Source organism: Talpa occidentalis, unplaced genomic scaffold, assembly GCF_014898055.3.
Source record: "Talpa occidentalis isolate TD23 unplaced genomic scaffold, MPIMG_talOcc4v2.1 talOcc4.7, whole genome shotgun sequence".
NCBI lineage: Eukaryota > Metazoa > Chordata > Mammalia > Eulipotyphla > Talpidae > Talpa > Talpa occidentalis.
Genome location: NW_023605083.1, coordinates 94963780 through 94985227, shown reverse-complemented (window position 1 = coordinate 94985227; position 21448 = coordinate 94963780). Strand labels below are relative to the sequence as shown.

At 39.3% G+C, this 21448-nt stretch overlaps 1 protein-coding gene across 1 annotated transcript in view; it reads right to left on the bottom strand.

Annotated features, from left to right (window-relative positions):
• Positions 1-21448, bottom strand: part of DNAH9 (dynein axonemal heavy chain 9) — a 321611-nt gene that overhangs the window by 136105 nt on the left and 164058 nt on the right. Inside the window, exons 38-42 of the mRNA XM_037492667.2 lie at positions 21099-21306; positions 10623-10788; positions 8938-9040; positions 8190-8429; positions 2227-2388 (exon numbers count right to left, since the gene is read on the bottom strand). Of these exons, the coding sequence (XP_037348564.1) occupies positions 2227-2388; positions 8190-8429; positions 8938-9040; positions 10623-10788; positions 21099-21306 (879 nt within the window). The remainder of the gene's footprint in view (positions 1-2226; positions 2389-8189; positions 8430-8937; positions 9041-10622; positions 10789-21098; positions 21307-21448) is intronic.

Here is a 21448-nt window from a genome sequence, read left to right as displayed (position 1 = left end):
GACTAAAGTGCAGTTCTGACAAGACTGGTCTACAATGAATCTTTGATGAACAAAATAATAAGTTTCCAATTTTATGATCAGAGCCATTCTGTCTAAAGGGAGAGGGAAAACCAACTCACACAGTAAACCAGAGATTTCCTAATAGTGATGTCCTATCACACATGGGCCATAAGATTCTAATGGTAGACACGGGACTATATTGCTTGCTCAGTGGAACTTGGGGCACCTTTTCTTTCATAACAAACACTAAGATTTGGGGCAGCCAAAGGTGCTTCAGGCTGATATTCTAAGTGTTGCTGGGGGAGATAAGCAGAATTAATTACACGTGCTTCTGTGGTCAAAAAATTGTGTCCTTAGTAGAAGAAAGATGTAAAAAAATATATAAAAAAACTAGGAAGGAGAAACCTTCCCCCAAAATAAAACCAATTTCAAATTAAAAAAAGGAAAGATGTGTCCTTAGTATACAGGCACCTTTCACTACATGGTTAGCCATATGACCAGATAGGAACCTCTATTGCAAAGACTGAGTGTTGTTACTCCAAAGTGCTAGTTCAAGTCAACTTAAAAGGACAATCAAGGGTTGTTTACAGACTCAAAAAATGAATATATAAACTGGCAAATGCTACAATGCAAATGTAAGATACGAGAGCACTGAACATCAAGTCATAGAATACTGATAGGATAAGTGGCGTATTCCAGGGTGTTTGAACTAGTAAAGTGCAGGATGAAATTAGTTATTAAAATGTTTAAAAGTTCAAAACAGGGCCTCCCTGGTGGCTCAGTGGTTGAGCGCTGGGCTGCAAAGCTGCCCACAGCCTCTGCAGTGCCGGTTCGATCCCCAGCCACCGGCGAGGGTCCCACATGGCATGCAGACCTCTCCTGCCGCGCCCACTGCTCCCCTCAGCAGTGTACCTTAGGTCCTTCTGCCTTTTCTGCTCCCTGCTCTGGCTATGGTGAATTCTCTCACCCTCCCACGCTTCTAACTGTACCCAGTGCTTGTATAAATAAATAAATAAATCTTTAAAAAAAAGTTCAAAACATTGACATGTAGGTTGGAATGGACTATAAATATCTGGAGAAATAAACTCAGGATCTTTTCAGGAAAAAAAAAAATGGAGCCAAACCTAACAAAGTAAGCACAGGGCTGGGCAACAGAAGGCTCAAGGTTAGCTGTAGTGATAATTTTCACACTACAAAAAAAAAATAGTAAGATCTTAGGTTTTTGTAATATATACATGCTTCCCAAGGCATATTCCATGGGCCATTCAGCATGAAAATTATTAATAGGTTTTATGAAGGGAAAAGAGTCTTGGGGTCCAATAAGTATGGGAAATGATACATGAATGAGGGTTAGCCAAGACTTTCAGGGCTTTTATATGCTGAATGATCTGTGAACTTCCAACAGGGTTATATCATATAAAGTACTTTCTCAACTTAATTTTATCTTAGATAACTTCTTTCCAAGGAGTATATGTAGTACAATTGTTTAGCAGGACACAATTTGGGAAATCTAGTAGGGAATCTATAGTATATAAGAAAGGGGACAGTCTTTGCTTTTGGTCAGACCCCATCTGGGTTGTGTGATGGAAGTTGGGCAGCCCAATTTCAGAGGGGAGAATTGATAAGACAGTAATCAAAAGGATGTCAGATTCCTCTGGGTTTGAACAGACGCCATGTCATAAAGAGCTGAAAGGACAGAGGCTATTTGCTATTTGTCTTGAAGAAGAAAACACCCAGGAAAGACAAAATAAATGATCATAAAATATTTTATGGTTTGTCATGTAGACCTAGTATTGGTAGAGAGGGAAACAAATTTTGGTCATTATCAGAATAAGTTTCCAGTCTTTAAATTATTCCAGAGCTTCCAAATTTCCAGTCATTATCAGTTCCAAAGAGACTGCCTTAGGCAAGATGAGATAGTGCTTTTTCAAGCATGTTGAAATGTCAACTGGGATGACCAGTGGGGAAATGTGACTGAGAGGTGTGAGTGGAGTAGGATTTGGAGCAGGTGATCCTCATAGATATAAACACTTAGTCTCTATGACCAAATTGTATCTCTTCTTGCCCTAGCATTTATCCCCTGGACAAAAAATAAAGATAGATTTTCCTTTCTTTATCTAATCTTTGACTTTCTCCAATTTATGGAAGATGTTTATCATTTGGGTGACCATCTGTATAATTGTCATTATTTTTCAAATGTAAAAAAAATCGCAGGGTAATACTCACATCAAAAATTTTTTTGACCATGTCTGACTGGATTTTGTCAAAAAGATCAAAGTCCTTTTCTTCCACCATCTTGTCCCGATAAACCCTATTTGATTCATGTAGGTAAAGCTTTACTAGGTCCTGTGAGGATTTTACACATTCCACTGTGGAGAAGAGAATGCCCTTTAGGGAGAATAAAAAAAGACAAAAAATGGCATTAATAACAATTGAAAACTACAATAGCTCCAATTTTTTGAAGCCAGTTGTGTAACAGGTGTTGGACTAGATGTTTTCCAGGGTACTTCCCAGTACATTTTGTAAGAACTTCATGACCCCAGAATATGAGAAGAAAGAAAAATTATAGGACAATCTTATTAATATAAAGATTGTATATAAGGAAGCAATGCGATCCAACAAAATATATAAAGGTCAACATGTAGTAACTGAGTTGGACTTATTTCAGGAATACAAGATAGATGTAAAATTCAAAAATAATCAATATAATTTGTCATGTTTCCAGATTAAAGGAGAAAACTATATAATTATTTCAACAGGTACAGAAAAATCATTTAAGTTTCAACATATATTCATGATTAAAACTCTAGTAAACTGTAAATGGATAAATTTATTTTCTTTATTCAGTAACATTGGTTTACAATTCTGTATATGATTTAGAGGTACAGGATCCACCCCTCTTCAGATGGACGTTACCACAACACACCCACCATACCAAGGTGCTGAAAGTCCTCCATATATCCTTTCCCACTTTGCTCTCCCCTCTCTCCCTCCCACTCTGGTAGCCTCAATTCTACATTCAGATTTCCAGGGTTTGGTTGGTTTTATCTGACCCTTTGTTTTGTTTCTTTGTAGGCCACATGTAAGAGACACCATCAGCATTTGTCTTTCTCCTCCTGACCTATTTTGCTTAACATAATCCTCTCCAGTCCATGTTGCTGCAAATGGCAAGAGTTGATCATTTTTATAGCTGTGTAGTATTCCATTCTGTATCTATACAACATTTTGCTAATCCACTGATCTTTGGGCACTTGGGTTATTTCCATAAGTTTGCTTTTCTTTACTAAGGTTATTATTTCACTGCAAAATGTGTCTCGGAGTTAACCACATGCACATGTCTGCCCATCAGCCTCATAGGTAAAATATATTCATTTGGAGCAGATTAGATGTTGTTTCCTATTTTGTTTTTCTTGGAAGTTTTATATTCTAGATGGAAAATTAAATGTTCATTTGACACTTGGCTTGTTTAATGAAGCCAGTATCTGTTCTCTATTTCCAAAATATTGTACATGTCAAAACTGGTCTTGAAGAAGAAAGCCTAAATCATTAAAAAGAACTTCAACAGGGCCTCCCCAGTGGTGCAGTGTTTGAGCGCTGGGCTACGAAGCTCTGCAGCACTGGTTCGATTCCCGGCTGCTCGGCGAGGGTCCCACTTGGCGCGCAGACCTCCCCTGCTGCCCGCTGCTTCCCTCAGCAGTGTATTTTTCATCAATCTGCCTGTTCTGCTCTCCGCTCTGGCTCTGGTGAATTCTCTCACCCTCTCGTGCTTCTGACTATATCCAGTGCTTGTATAAATAAATAATTTTTAAAAAATCTTTAAAAAAAAAAGAACTTCAACAATTCCAGAATGCTACTTTTGTAGCTGGGGTTTCCAAATGTGCCATAGCAAAGGCACAGATGTGGTATACATACACAGTGGAACACTACTCAACTATTAAACAAAACAAAATCTTGCCATTTGTCATAACATGAATGGAACCAGACAAGATTATGCTCAGTGAAATAAGTAAAAAGGAGAAAGACAATGCATCACTTATGTGTGGTCTATAGAGAAACAAAACAAAATGTCAGATAAAATCTAACCAATAACAAACCTTAGAAGTCTGATCATAGAACTGAGGTTACTGGAGGGGAAAGGGAAAGTGGGAGCAGAAAAGGGGAGGGAGCACAATGGACTATGGGGGAGGACTATGGGTGCTTTGGTGGTGGATGTGGTATAGTAAGAACACCTGGAGGGGGAGATACTATATGTCTAAAACACAGAAAGAAATTTTCTTAATCTGGCATGAACATCCACAGAAACCTCTGGTAGGCATCATGCATAATAATCAACCATTAGAAGCTTTCCCTCCTAAAATTAGGCATGTAGCAAGATGACACTCTCACCATTTCAGCATTGCACTGGTAGTCATAGCGAGTGCTATAGGACAAAATGGAATGAGATTTAAGGATTAGCAGAAATTGTTAACACTTACAATCTCAGTGCTACATGTAACTATCTCAGATGGTGCAAACAAAATTATTGTTATCATTGTGGTTGTTGTTACTTACTATCATTATTTGTCAACACTATGACACATAAATACAATCATGTATAATATATATTTATAAAATACAAAGGTAATATCAAAAACTACCATATGATTCTGCTTATATAATATCCAAAATACACCAAAATAAGTTATGGTGTTAGAAATGCAGACAGTATTTACTGCAGGGAGTAGGAAAAAAGAATAACTGGAAGGAAGTAAAAAGAGGAGCTTCAGGGGCCTCCCTGGTGGCACAGGTGGTTGAGTGCAGGGCTGTGGAGCTGTCCCCGGGCTCTGCAGTGCTGGTTCTATCCCTGCCGGCCTCGGAGCAACCCACATGGCGAGCAGACCTCTCCTGTCTTGCCTGCTGCTTCCCTCAGCAGTGTATTTCGTCAGTCTGCCTGTTCTGTTCCCTGCTCTGTCTCTGGTGAATCCTCTCACCCTCCCGCGCATCTGGCCTCTATCCTGGTTCTTGCATAAATAAAATAAATCTTAAAATAAAAAAAAAAAAAAGAGGAGCTTCAAGGATACTGCAAGTGTCCTATTTCTTGACCTGAGCCTTGTGGTTGTTTACATAGGTATGATGACCTTGTGACAATTAACTGCTTTATGCTAATGATCTGTATGCTTTTCTATTTTATGTTATGCTTTAATAAATGCTTATTTAAAATTTTTCATTAGAATCCTTTGGCTCCACCTACTCATATTATTAAAAAAAAAAAAACAAGAAGTTCCTTTAGATTTCTTTGGTTCCACCAACACATAAATTCAACTTCTCTCTTCCCGGATATCCTAGGTATTGTTCATATTTGAGATGCAGAGGGCAGGAAAGTACCATCTTAGAATCCTGACTTCTGGAACTTTGTGTTTACAATGAGGTATGCTATCAGTTGAAGTTTTTAAGTTTTGTGTCCAATACTCAGGCTGAATGACATTAAGAACTGAGTGAATGTGAGCATGTCAAGCACAAATTTTGCACCATCTGAGATAGTAACATGTATCACTGATATGGGAATGGTTAATGATTTCTGCTACACAGAGCATTATCAAATTCTGCTCTGCTTGGGATAGAATGAGGGAAGCACAGAGAAGGTATGAATTATTGAGCCTTGGATTAATCTGGAAAGAGGAAATCAGCATGTTCTCTAGGCAGTAAAGGTCTCCTAGTGGGCATTCAACCATCGCTTAATCTCTTCTGTCAGACTTTTAGACAAGCAGGCAGGCAGGGAGGGGAGGCAGGGGGACATTGCAGTCAAGCTCTGAGCTTAAAACTCTTCTTTGAAGGAGGATGGTGAAGAGTTGTGTGATAGAAGAGAGGCAGGTGTTCCATGGGGGGAATGTGTTTTCCCACACTTGTGGCAGGTGGCTGACAGCTGGCAGGTTGCAAAGAGACCTGGCTGGGATACAGAGCCCAGGGTGTTGCCACTCAGGCAAAGGAATAAGGCAGGGGAAACCAGAGACACAGCCCTCACTTCAATATCTCACCTCTTAGTTCCTCCTTGATGTTACATCAGATGCCACTGAAATAAGGTTAGAAAAGAACCCTCTTTTTTGAAGAAGTGTTTGTAATGATCCTGAATTACCTGCAAAGTAGGGCTGAAGGTTTTAGATACTGTGGGACTGTTTTGAGTGATCATGCTCAAGATACTTGATGTGCTTGTGGCACAGTCATGTCATTTCTAAATTGGAGACAATCAGTATTTTCCTTCATATGGTGGTTGTGAGGATGAAATTGTTTGCTAATATTGTAAAGGGTTTAGGTCTGGGCTCAATAAATGTGAGATACTATTACAGATAAAGGAAAACTTTTTACTAGGATCTACTTGTCTCCAATTATCTTCCCCATCCTCTTTCTCACCCAGACCTGCCATATCACTCTGTGCTACCTGGCCACACAACTTGTTATTCCACTGACATTAATTATACTTTTCTATCTCCGTGACCATTCATGCTGTTCCTGCTAGCTGGAAACTTCTCTGACCCTCTGTTAAATTGGGATGACAATGTGCATTTCAAAAGGTTGTCATGAACTTTCATGGTTGTACAGGTGATAAAGTGTCTTTCTAGACAGGGTAGTGGGTGCTACCAATAAGAGAGACTTCACTGCCTCTTTTCCCTTTAGTTCTGCTGCTATGAGCAATGTATATCTGATCAAATGATTTTAATTTTTAGTTAATTTTTTTAAATTTGGAAATGAAGATGATAGCACCCCTACCTTATCATGCTGCAGTGAAATTTAAAAGAAATAACATGTAAAAATGTCTTTATCAGTGCTCAATGAATGGTAGTGTGCAGAGATTCTCCAGTGTGCAAGCCTGCAGGCCACAGAGTAAAGCTGAGTCTTTCTTGCTGCCTTAATTATCTTATTGTTGTTCTCATCAGAAGTACAAATGAGGAGGACAGAATGTTGTGGTGGAAAAGGTGCAGATCAGGAACTTGAAGACCTAGATTTTAGCTTCAGTTCTTTCTTGGCTTGCTCTTAGGCAAACCTATATAATCTCAGTGGGCCTCTCCTCTCCTCCTCAGTTTTGAGTAAATGAATGACTAGAGTGTACATGATCCTGGAGTGATGTCCTGGGATGCTTAGAGGTGTTCTCAGAGTTTATTTTGTTGTGTGGCTCAGTGGTTCCACCATTAGTTTAATCTTTCTAGAGCATAGCTCTTAGATCTTCAAACTAATGTTCAATAGTTTTCTGCTCTTTATAGCCAAGAATCCTGATTGGAACATCCTAGAACACATTCTCAGTGTCTGAGGTTCCCCAGAGTCTTACCTGCACAAGCAGTGCTCTGGGTAATTAATTCTAAATACATGTGCTCTACATGGAGGGTCATGCCTCATTCCCTGATCTCTTCATGTTGACATTTCCCTACAGTGTGGCTTCTACTTGGTGTAACATCCATCAATAATGGTTCAGTGCTATATGAGGTAGGAGGCACTCACAAATCAGTTTCTGCAGATTCTTTTCCAGGATGGGAATGTTGTGTTCAGAGTGGGAGAGCTATATGTGAGGATGCTCTATCTGACCCAGGGCAAGAGAAGGCCCAGGTTTGCTTCATCACCCTCTGGAGATTTGACAGTGAAGGGCCAAGCAATTGGAAGTAATGGGCAGAGACAGGCCATCATCAATTAGATGAGTAGTTGGAAGGATCTAAAATAGCTTTGGCCTGGAAAAGAAACAAATTTTTAGGAATAAGATACCCCAGGGGCAGGCAGACGGTGTCTCAGAAATATTGCAGCATGGCTCCTTCAAGAAACAGATCTATCCTGCATGGCTTGGGGGAAATTTCTTTTTTTCATTCTAAGAATAAGGGGTACACCACCAGAATCTGCAAAATAGTCTCTCTTTTGTGCCACTTTCCCTTCTAGGCATACTCAAACTATTGAACAACACTATCTTCAAGATGCTGAGCCTTTTCCAGCCTGAAGGAACCAACTCTGAAAAGCATTTTGGTTACTGGAAACTAAAACAATCAGTGATCAGGACTCTGTTTTGTTGAGGTCCTTCCTCACGGAGTCCACAGCATCTTGTTTTCTTATTTATGTTCATGACTCTATAAAATTTGCCTTTGCCTCAGAGTTTGATGCTATTATTTTACTGAGAATGGTAGGTACAAATCACCACTAAATCTTCTAAGGTGTCTTGGAGCAGATGAACCCACCTGGAAAATGTTGGCAAAGTCTCTAAGATTGAAGATGTAGTGGAATTTGATCGCTGTGGGCAGGAATGTGGTAGCAATTTTCTGGTGGAAGGTAAGGGCCAGATTGATCAGCTGGGGGATGGATTTCTGCAGTGCTGCTGGGAAGTTTCCAAGCTTTAGGTGCTGGGTCAGGATGGTGCTGTAGATGGAGGACAGGGCATCTGCTCCCGGAAAGGAGAGGACAAATACACTGAAGTGACGCTGCACAAGGAAACATGCATGTGGAAGAGGCCAGGGGTTAGACATCATTATCACTGAATAAAAGTTGCCTTCTTCTTTACTCCTACATTCTGGTCAAATTTCTCACTCTAAACTCAAACTTTGGTTGACTGGGGGACTGTACTTTAGGTCAACGATGTCATTATGGGACAGTAGGAAGAGAACTGAACTTGGGTCAGAGAATCAAATTCCAAATCTGAATTTGATACTGAATATCCCCAGGACCTTGAGAAAGTCATGTCATCCCTCTGAAGTTTTCTCATTCTGAATATTGAGATGAATCAGATGAATTCTGACACTTTCAAGCTCTAAAAGCTTCATGATTCTGGGTCTACGAGTTTCTCTGTCTCTGTTGAAATACAAGTTAGCATCTTGTATGATTCAGCATTTTAAGAGGTTGAACAGGGGAAAGGCTACTTATTACTTATATAAGTGACATCAGCCCTGGTAGGTAGTATTCAGAACCCAGGTACCCAGGGTCCTACCTTACCTGAAGTCTTGGGTTGATGGTGAAGCTCCCGGCAGTGGGGTTCATACAGGAAATATACTGTACATTCATGATTTCCTTTAGGGACAGTTTGTTCCGATCATACCTGGAAAGTCAGATGCATGGGTGAGAGTTGTGTGAGGGTCCAGGAAAGTGTGTGCCTTGTCAAGGGAAGTGGAATGTATCCTATCATTCTTGTATTTGGGTGGTTAAAAAAAAAGTCAGATGCATCGGTAGAGATTGAAAAGAGATAATAATTGAGGGAAAAATCCTGAAGGGTCATACAACAACAGAAGTAGCATAGAAAGAAGGCACCACCAGGTCAGAATAAGAGATGGGGGATTAGCAGGAATGTTTAACACCCCTGAAAGCAAAGAAAGCTAGTACTTCCAAAAGGAGAGAGCAATTAACCATACCACATGCTGTAGAGAGAATAAGGAGGATCATGACCTAAAGGGGTCCATGGGAAGCCACAATAAAAAGAGTGAGTAGTTGAGCAAGAATAGTCCAGTAAAATTGAGGAAAAAGAAACCAATAAAATGATAGGGGACTGAGGAATGAGAGGGAGATGTGCAAGCAGAAAAAGAGTAGAGTGATAACTTGGTTAGTAGGGAGAGAGATAGCACGTAATTAGAGAACGATTTTTGGAATAAAACAGAATTTATGCAAAGGAGCCAATCAGGAGATGGGGGGTACAGTTGATGAAGTGAGGATTTCAGGAGGTGAGAGAGAATAGAATCAAGACACTGGTGGATGGTTAAGTCTTAAGGAAGAGGTAACAGGAGGAGAGTAAAAAGGATGTTTGTTGATGCAAGCAATTTGATAGATGTGGAACTAAAAACAGATGCATCTGCATCCTCTGTGAAGGGAGGGTCATCAGCTCTGATGGGGCAGGAAGTTTGAGGAGAGAAGATGAGGCATGGAATAGATATTTATGAGGTGGATATACAAACATATTAAGGTAATTTCCATTTAAGGTTTGTGACTATAAATCCAAAGCAAAACTAATCAGCTGACTGATTTTTTTCCCAGCATAGATCAGCTGCTCAAATATGGGTGTGAAGGTCATGGATGTTTGTAGATTGTAGGCATCAAGCCAAAGCTGTAGGGGTGAATGACGGACAAGTCAGGTTGCCATCATAATAATTCTCTTTGAATTCCTTTTTCATACTTCCCTTTCTTTCTCAGCAACTGATTCAGTGTGAGGTAGGAAGGTAAGCCAAAGTCATCTCAAATCACTGACTTTTTTTTTTTTCTCACAAGTTCAAACCTTTTGCCAGTAAGTCCTAATTGTTGCAAGAGCTGCTATCAGAGCCTGGGAGTTGCTATGAGTGGACAAAGGCTGTTGAAGTTCACGGACACATGTGTCCTCTACACTGTGGTGTTACCACTGATGTACCTGCTTAGTGCTATGGAACCACAGTGGGGTAGGCAAATGGCTAATCCTGCTTTGGGGGCTTGAAGAAGGCAACTTTTGACATGAGTAATGAATAACAGTAGACTTTTTTTCCTTAGATGAGAGCTTCTCTGGCCAAATTCTTCATCTGAGTCTTAGCCTATCTGAAAGAGCATTCTAGGAAACAAAAGCCATGAAGATTCTTGTAGGGATTCTCCTCCGGCAGCAGAGCTCTGCCTTAACCTCCCCCTCAGCTTCCCACTGGCCCCAGCCCCTTTGTGGGTGCTCTTACCAGTGGCCATAGTCCAGATGCTGCCTGATGATAGTGTGTGGCTGCACAGTCCCATAGGCATCCACCTCAGGCATGTTCATGTCATCAATGAAATAAATAAGCTTCTTGTTGCCCGGGGGGCCATAATTTCTGCCAGCCTTCTTTTCTAGAGGCTTTTCCAGGACAGCTGACAAGAGAGCCAGTTAGTGAGGGAAGGAAGTACCAAGACAGTAAGGGTCAAGGGAAAGCCATGCACATGCATGTACACAACAGCAGCTATTATTAGATGAGGGAGTTCCAGGGAGTTCTACAGGACCCAAAGGCATGTTTGGAAATTGCTAAGCAGAAATGGTGGCAATATTGATCAGACATCGGCTTTCTTACTATGTGCACTGGTAGATGTTTACATTTATGATCTTTCATGCTCAAAAACAAGATAAGTGTTATTTTCTCATTTTACAGATGAAAGAATGGAGACACAGACAGAGGAGGAAACAACTTTTCTAAGGCAGAGCCAGAATACAAATCCGAAGTAGTGAAACCTCAAAACAGCTGCTCCCCTATCATAATTAAGTTCCCAGTTTTCTTTGTTTATAGACTAGAAACGGGAGATAGCTTCATTCTCCCAAGGCCTGGTACTCTATCCTTATGGAAAATTTCTGCTTAGCACAAATTTCCAGATCCTGAGTAGACCTGCCCTCTCTAATTATGCCAGCAGAGGAGCACAAAGGCTGCCTTTCTCATCCAGGGCTGGGTAGGAGCCCCTTCTATCCCTAGGCTATCAGAAAGGAATCACTGGGTATCTTGTCAACATTATTTTCAGAGACTTTGCCTCCTGGAGTTTTCCTTGAGGAAAACAGCCTCAGAGAATTTCCCAGAATCTTCCAGTATCATGATCTGCTCTCCCTCTGTCTTCGGGTTTTCAGACCCCCTATGAGGGCATCCCAGTGCATTTCTGGAGACTAAGCACAGACTGTCTTCTGGAGCTGTTTCTTCAATTATCCAGGCAGAGGGAAGGAATCAAAGAGAACAATTTTCTAGCCTGACAGGACTTGTTTAGAACAAACTTAAGTATTAGTGTGGAGATATATGTTATTTTTTTCCAATAAAGCAATTAAATATTTATGCATTGCAAGAACCAACATTTCCTAGTACAGCTGGAAGCTCTAAGAGCCATCTGATTCCTCCTCTTGAAAAACAAGTTTATAAACAAGGAGAAAGTGTCAATAGACATACGAAGGTGACAGAAAGACAAGTTCCTTCAAGAAGCTTGAATATTCTAATTTTCTGGTCCTGAGTTAAATTAAGTGTTTCAAATATGAATGGAATTTTAATTTAATTAACATCCAATTAACATACACTATCAACCAATTAATCACCCAACACCTTCTTTTCCCCTGAAGATATAACGACTATATACAAGATCTGTCAAAATGAAATATAATTAACGGGCTGCCAAGGACATGCTTCTGAGAACAGTCCTTCTATTAGGAAATTCTCTCCTTAGGAAGACTTGTTTCTCCTCCTCCCAAAGCAGTGATATTCAAATCAACTCCTGGAATTAAGCAGACCCTGTAATTTGGGTTGATTAAGCTCTTTACACTTCTAAGGGATTATTGAGGAGAAAAGCATGTCAGTTAGCAAGAAGTGGCCTTAAAATGCACCAGATTATTGCAAATGGATGATATTAAATTCTTCAGAAAAAGAAAACTCCACTGGAAGGGCACATACATTTTGGTCCCTTTTTGGCCAAGCTCTGCTCCACCCAGGATGGAATGATGGCAAGCTATTCTGTTTCCTGGTAGAACTGCAGGAACAGAAGTGGGTTTAAATTTCAGCAAGCATGTTGACATTGAAAGTCTAAAGAAATGAGACATATGATGAAATGCAACCCTTACTATGCATTTCTGGGTTCTGCCTTGTGACAAGTCCTGAAGGTCCAGTCCATGTTCAGGCCTGGAGTTCATCAGTACTATCTGTACCATCTCACTGAACGCCATACCAAGGCTACACTTAAGTTTGGTGTTCAGCTTGTGACCATGTGAAGCAGCACCAACTAGTCTCAATGTTTTCATTCACTCCATCACAGTATGTCGGGAGAGCAATTTCATTTTTAATATGAGTTTCCCAGCAGAGAGGGTTATCTTTGTAAGATGTAAATCAGATTACACCAGTGCCTCACTTAAAACCCCCCAGTGGCGTCCCACATCTCCCTTGGAGCAAAAGCCAGTCTAGTAACCTCCATAAAACTGTCACGTATATTTTTCTCTCCTACTGTTCCTCTCCTCACTGCCTCTGCTCCAGACATTCTGTTTCTGATACATAGTTAGATGCTGTCTTGGGAACTTTTCTTTGTCGGCTTCCTCTGCCTGAAATTCTCCCAAATGCCAGCACACTTTGTTGCTTCACTTCCATCATGCATTTATTTACTCAAATGCCACTGTCTCAGGAAGCCCATCCCTGGAACACCATCTAAAATTAAATGGCTTCATTTTTCTCCATCACCACTTAGTATCTTCTATATTTCACTTATTTATCTTATTTATTATCTCAACCCCTTCATACTATAAATTTTATGAAGCTAAGATTCATTCTCTGTTTTTCTCATTGTCATAACCCCAACAACTAAAGCATAGCATAAAGTATATGTTCAAGAAACATTTATTAAATTAAGAAGTGAATGGATTTTATTATTAGAATAAACCCCCAAGAATAGGCAAAGGAAAGCTTATTATCCCACTTAGTGAATAAGGAAATAGAGACTAAATGCCTTGCTGGAAATAGAATCCAGGATGTGGATAGATTCCACATTTCTGTCACTGAAATAATTTGTTTACCTGTGTTTGAACTATTTTCCTTCCATATTATCTAAAACTTTTCACTTATTATGACATTTCAGTTATATTGTAAGAGCCTTGCATTTATTCTTTCAAAATTTAACATAGTTTGCATGATTATAAAAAATAATACATATTCATTATATAAAGACTAAGCAGCATAGAAAATCATAATGATGAAAATGAAAATTGCTCATAATTTACTAGCAGTAAGCATTACTTTTAATATGTTGGTGTATTTCATTCTAGTCTATGTACTCTGTTACATTTTTCCTTTACAAAATCAGAACTATGCTGCATATTCTGCTTGTGTATGTTTCATTCATTTCACATATCATAAACCTCTACATAAAAATATATATCCTTCTAAGACGTGATTTTAATTGCGGCATTATGTTTTGGAGGTAGCAAAATTTATGCAATAGTTTCTTTATTGTCTGAAACATGAGTTCTTTTCAATTTCCTTATACTTTGGAACTCCCTTTCTTATCTAAATAGAGTTTCATACCCCCCTAGATGATAAATCTTTGATGATTTAATTTTATGTCATCTTTTTGGAAGACATTAAAGCAAGCAAATGAGAGCTATCAATCCATAATAACATAAGCTTGATACTCCTTTGAGGTTGAGAGTTTGATTCGATTTCTTAAGGTCCTGTTCAACTTTAAACTTCTATTGAACAGGTTGGAGAGATTTGTTTTACGCAAAGAATCAGACACATGAGCTCTTATCTAATTAGTGTAATTAAGCACTCAAATATTTGCTGAACTAATAACTCAAATCACAGTTGGATGGTAAGAGAATACAAGATTGTAAAGAGTATAATCACAGGCCCACACCTCTTATAGTGCAAATATGAGTTTGTTGATACTTTAACTAAATCCTACCTCCTTTTCTCTTTCTAAACTATCCTGTCTATGGGTCATTGTAAATTCTTTTATTTAAAAGATTAATTATATTTTCAAAAAGAATGAGAAGAGGCTTAAAATATTTGAATAGACATAAGGCAGACCATTTAAAATAAAGACTAAAAAGATTGCAAAACAATATAGGAGAAAACTTATTTTCAGCAGTAATCTAGGGTGAAATAATTACTATAACCAAATAAAAATGACATTGCCCTTTATAGGCTCTTAATGTAAAAGCTCAGAAGTCAATTTGTATTTAATTACAGTAACCATGCCATCCCAGATTACTGGTACAAATCCACTTCTATTTTTGTATGAAAAAATGTTTCAGGTACTAACCCTAAGAGGCATAATCATGGACATTTACCAAAGGGTTATCAGATGATAAAATGAGAATGGTCTTCAACTGAGATTTTACAGGAGAAACAAAAATAACTTCATATTACCTTTTATTATCCCAAGCCTCAACAAAACCCAAGCATGGATCATTGAATTGTAACTTAGTGAAGGGAAAGAGAGAAATGCTTGGAAAAGCTGGAGGAATGAAAAATGAGGACAGGTTTCTGCCTCTCTCCACTTTAGATATAGAGTTATTAATCTGTGATTTGTCATCTGTTGGAGAGTAGTGAATTAAAGGCTCTTTCAATGACCAACTGAAGCACCTGCTTTATTTACTATCAGTGGGAAACACATCTATTTAATTTAGTTATCAGATGAACAGAAGCACAGTTGACATTCTATTATGGAAATTAAGATGCATGGCTTATAGTCTTATCAAAGTGGAAGGCTACTAGAGCTTGACAAAATAAGATAGCTTTGCTATTAACTTGTTGTGTGACTTTGAAGGAAGTCACTTAACACCTCCAGGCCTCATTTACTCACCTTGTAAAAATAGACCATCATTAGATCTGTGATGGACACCATTTCCAATTTCTTTCTCTGTAGCCACTTTCTAGCTGAGGTGGCTGTGTGATACATTTCCTAACTGTAAGACAGACACAAGTCTAGGGGTTCCTCAGAGCTGTCTTTTACTAATATGGGGCTTCCCTCTCCCTTCATTTTTTCTTCTTTTGGAATGCAAATGTGATGGCTAGAGAAGCAGTCATCTGTCACCTTGAGAGAGCAACTATGAGAGCTGTAGGTATTATAGCACTGATCTCACTGAGCCTTTGATTTAGCAATAGTGACTGCCTACCTCCAGACTTGTGCGAAAAAAATAAAATCTCTGTACAGCCGCTGTCAACAGAATTTTTGCTGCTTTCAATCTAAAGAATTACTGACAGAGTCTCATAGGGAGGGGAGGATTAACTGAACTAAAAGGGGTAAAAATCTTAGTATAAGGTTTGACACATTATAAACATTAAATAAGACGTGTTATTCACACTGATGAGTAATGTGAATGTGCTGAAACACAACTGCCATTTGTATTTAAAGGATATGTACTCAATGGAGACCCCAGAACTGGGTAAAATGAAAGAGAGGAGAGGAATTATCAAGCAGCTGCCTCCTTTATAACTGAACATCTGATTTTGAGAAAAATGGCAGAATGAATGAGCTGCAAAATATTCCCCTAGAGACCTTGATGAATTGACCTGCTGGGTGCAGTTATTGTCCATTTGAAAGCTGGAACATTTCTTCCAAAAACATTATTTTTGTTTTAAAATGGTGTATGTTTAACTCTTTTTTCATGCAAAAGGGGTTGCTTGTGTTCCTTTCATCTTGGCAGTGGGGGGTCAGAAATTATATAATATTTATAGATTCTTAAATTTGAGAAGGATTTTAATATTATTATAATAACAGCTTTCATTTACTCTTATTGTATGTTGGGAATCATTCTGAGTGTTTTACATATTTTATCTTGCTATTCAGGAATGAGAAGAATGAACCATTGATACACTCAAGCAACATGGTTAAATCTCAAAATCACACTGAGTGAAAGAAGTTAGACAAAAAGAGTGCATACTGTATGATTTCATTATGTAAAATCAGGAAAATGCAAACTAGCCTACTGTGACAGAAACAGATCAGTGGTTGCTTAGGCACAGGACAGGGTGGGAAGGACTACCAGGGGACATGAGAAACCTTTGGAGTGTTGGATGTGTTCATTATTTCGATAGTAATGATGGTTTCATGGGTATCTAAAAACTTATCGAATCATATACTTTAATATGTGTGGTGTATTATATGTCAACTATAACTCAATAATGCTTTTTAAAGGGAAAATGTAAAAAAATCTAAGCCTCCTTTTAGTAGGAAAATAGATGAATAAACAGTGATTTATTCCCACAATGGATTTTTATGCATAGTGAAAACCAATAAAATTGATGTACATATATCAAAATACACAATGATTAAACAAAAAGTTCCCAAAGAAGTTGTGGTAGATGATTATGGGTGCTTTGGTGGTGGGTGTCATGGGGTAACATATATCTAAAGAGATATATGTTTATCTCTAAATCATATACAGTATTGCAAGTTACTTCAATAAAAATTTATAATAAAATTTTAAATATATACAACAACATTGTTATTTTGTTGGTGTGTGCGTATGTCAGAAATGTAAAATTGGAGTGACACATGTTAACTTTAGTTCTGTGGTTCATGGAGGGCAGGAAGGAGGAACGGGTGGGGGTGGTGTATTGGCTGTACTTATAATGCTTAGATCCATAGCAAAATGACGACATTTTTAACATCTGTGAAATCTGGGTAATGATTACATGGGCATCTGTTATATTATTTTCTGTACTTGTCTGCTTGAAATATTTCATAATTAAAAAAATTAAGTAATTCTCTATCCCATTCTTAGCATCCAGTTCCCCTTGCCAGGGTTCCCCTTACATGTCCTTCTGAAGATATTCTAGTACATATAACTAGAGGTGTTTGAGTACACATAGGGAATTTTGTTATACAGTACATTTTTTTAAAAACAGGATACAATTTGGAGCATATATACACTGTACTGTATATTACTTTTCTCACTCCAAGATTTGGATATAGTTTTAATTCTTTGTATACAGAATTTTCTTATTCTTTGTAATATTGCTTGCCATTCTGTCAAGGGGATAATTAGCTATTTCCCATTTTTAGACATAACAGACACATTATAGACACATACTTTGCTTATCTGTCTGGGTGTACTACCTGTGCTTTAAAATAGGCAATACCACAACACATTCAACCTTTTCTTAATTGTATGTACCAGATCTTAAGTACTACCAGCATGAAAAAACTAGTGAGTGGCAGACTCATAATATGAATAGGATAGTTTGCCTCTTGTCTGTCTAAATGATGCCAGAGAAGCTATCATTTGAGCTTGTATTTTTTATGTTTTCTGTTTCCTCTTGGATGCCTTGTTTCTGGCTCCTGCTTTTCTCAAATTTGGTAGCACCTCCCCCCCTACCATTTTGTTGCTTCTAAAATGCCATAGGATTAAAAAGGCAAACAATCAACATTGTTTAGACTGTCACTAAAATAAAAGGCAGGGGCCTCCCTGATGGCATAAGGATTAAGTCTCAGCACTATCACCACTACGGCCTGAATTTCATCCCGGCCAGGGAGTTAACCCACATACAGAGCAGCAGACTGCTCCTGTCTCACCTGCTGCTCCCCATAGCAGTGTATTTCAGTAAAACTGCCTGTTCTATCCCTAATCTATCTTTCCCCTCTTCTGGCAACTTCTGGTAAATCCTTTCACCCTCTGCTGGCACTTGTGGTCTATAGCCCAGTTCTTGTGTGTATATATAAATAAAAATAAATCTTAAAAAAAAAAAAAGGCAGAAGCCTCTAAGAAAAGACATTTTTCAGATAAAGAGTATGGGTTTGACTGTGTGGTTTTTGTTACCTCTATGTTGGATATTTCCCAAATCCTAGTTGGTCTGAACAGGCGAGGTTACATACATGACAGATGCCTGATCCATCATCACCTGGTATGAGCGCAGGGATGGGGCTGAGAGGCCACCAAGGAATTAACAAGAACAAAATGTTGCATCTTGATGTGTCCAACTGCAGCGAGGAAACTCTTTTCATCCTAGCTCTATTTCACAACATTCTCTCACTTAAAAAAAGTAATTTTGTGGTTTCACAGGAGAGCAAGAAGTCTTCCAGGTGAGGGGACCACAGTAAGAGTCAGATATCTGGGCAGTGTAAGAAGCTCAACTTTTCTTCCTTGACTAAAAATTTTACTCTCTATACTCTTTATTTAAAGGGACTTTTACATTACAAAGTTATTAAAATAAGAGTCTAGAAAACAACTCTTAGTTGTTTATTGTCATTAGTATTACTAATGACAATAGTAGTAATTTCAAATATTTATTACAGTTTCTAAAGTATCTTCTTACTAGGGAGTCAGTGTACCCTAATGGTGAGAAGCTTAGCATCTGAAGTCACATTGCCTGGCATAAGTGTGGTGGCCACTTACTGTGTGGCCTAGGGTAGATTATCTAAATTCTTGGTGTCTTGGATTTTGCACGTATAACATGGGTATAAAATAACTACTTACTTCACAGAGCTTACAAAATGAGATAATTTAAAAAATGTATGAAAGTCTAATCACATGTTAGTGCTTGACACGTACTGGCTGAGTGTTTGATAGCTATAATTTATTATCATTACTAATATTATCGTAGTTGTACTAGCAAGAATTGAAATAAATAAATTACCAAATCAGAGTTGGTAATCTGATCAGTCATTGGACATAGGCTTTCAAGTAGTGTAGAGCTATCTTTTCATGAACAAGAGAGAGAAATTATGTTATGTAGAACAAACAGTGTTAAGATGTGAGGCATGTGAGGTCTGCTTAGACCACTGCTGGGTGCTAATGTGCTAGTTCCTGGTCATGAAGGAAGGTTATGACTTGAATGGCAGGGTGGTGGCTGAGGATGCATGGAGTAAAGAGGAATCTAGTAGTTACTGGAACTGTGTCTTGAGAGTTGATTGTTAAAAATGAGGGTATTTTGCTAGTTGGTTGTTACACAGCCATTATTTAAAAATAAATGAGATCAACTTTAAGTAAATTATATTAAAATGAAGGTAATAAATATTCGAACCTTATCACATTAATTTCATTTTACCATTATCCATGCTCTTGAATTATTTATGTGTATTGTCTTGGTGAGGTGGAAGTACTTTAGAATGATGTGTTACCGTGTGTGCCTCCCAACTCCATGTTCACTGACACTGTATTGGAAGCCTGTGATTGGTCATGATGAGAGTCTTTTTTTAAGCTAGAGAAACTGGCAAATGTATGACAAGGGTTTGATTTGGTTTGTTGACTGTGTAGATTTAAAAAAATGCTGGAGAAAAATGTTAATAACTCAGATTAAGCTTACAAGTGCATCATGCCTGTAGCTGTTGACATTGAAGAGCACAAAAAAAAAAAAATGAAGCACCTTTGAGTATGCAAATAAAAGACACTCACATCATTGACAAACTAGCTATGTTCTGACACCAGTATTCGTATTTTCACTTTGTCTTACTTGTTGACATTCATGTGGGAACTACAGTCCTGGATTGGAAAGGAGGTGTGACATATTTACCAGTTCAGCAGTGGAGGAAGCACAGAGGTGGGTGGGAAATAGTGAAGTCTCTCTTTTACTGGGTAGGGAGATGAGACAAGCTTCAGGTGCTTTACTGTTAGAAGAGGCAGAGAGCAGGCAAGGCTACTCCTTACTAGCAAGTGGGAGCTGGCTAGATCCTAAGCCTGGGAGAGCTGAGAAGATGGTGCAAAGAGGTGGGAAATGAGCTGGTCTGATATGGGAATGTGTCGTGCTGGCAACACCATGGGCTTGACACCAGAGTGCACACTAGGCAAGGACTACAGAAGGACCAGGTAAGCAAAACCAGTCTGGGTTGAGCAAGTGGAGATCAAAAGGAAGTCTGATTTCCAAATCCCCTGGCCTAAGGCCTAAGGTACCAAGTCCACATGTCAAGTTATAGCTGGCTTGTGACTTAACTAACCTGCCAACAGCTGATAGGCTAAATTCCTCATGCTCAGTGGATATTGCATTCTAGGGGTGGAGATGCATTGGAGTCTCACGGGGGGAAGCCCAGACCACATTACAGAGAGTGGGACAGGCTGTCACTGTGTCTGGAATAGGACCAGGGTTTCTTTCTGCGCCAGCACTCCTCTCCTCTTGTTGGGAGAGTTGACTTGGGTACTTCTAAAGGAAGCCATTTCTAGGATCAATGTGTTGAATGTTTCTATATGAAAGGAGACTCTACTGTGAGGGTCCAGGAGGAAGTGATTTGGGGAGGGACAAACATCACCTGTGGTGAGGCCCTACCCCTAAAGCCAGACCCTAGAGTGCCCAGCTTCAGTCAGGAGGTGGTCAGAAGACTGGAGGGGACTCGGGCAATTGGTGTCCCCATCACTAGCACCTGAAGGGTAAAGAAAATGCTCTCTGGAGACACGTCTGGTATTAGAAGTCTACAGGCCCAGTGCAAGTCTCTTAGGTTTTCAGCTTCTTTGTCATTAGGTTGCTGAACTGTGCTATGCTAAACTGCCCTGGAGGAATTTAACAGGTCTGGGGGGAATATAGGGAGGGAGCAGGGGAAAAGAAGCAGTGCTAAGGGGTGCTGGGAAGCGGGACAGAGGTGGAAGAGAAAGATGGGAGATTTGAGAAGGGGAGTGTGAGAGGAAATGCACAGTGCCTGCTCCATGGGGACATCAAGTCAAGCAGGTACATGGCATTCTGCCCCAACTCTACCACTCAGACCCTCCTTGCACCCTTCCCCATTCCCTCTGTGCCCCTTACCCTGTAGCATTGCTGATGTTGTGTAGTAGTTGAATGGCACATTCTTCACCACATATTCCTCAGCATCCAGGCTGGCCAGCTTAGCTCCCACCAGCACTGATTTGCCTGTGCCCGCAGTCCCCACCAGCATGATGGGCTGCCGCTGCTCCATAAGCCTCTCCATGAAATAGCACACTCGGATAGTCTCACTGGTGTGTACCAAACAAGCCTGGAATGGGAACACGATGAGATTGCCAGGGCTTATGGGAGAAACAGATGCACAGAAAATGTTTGGGAGCATTTCAGAGAGGGAACTCTGCTGGTAAAGTGGAGCTCAGTCTGGAGTGTCTTCCCTGATATCCATAGTAAGA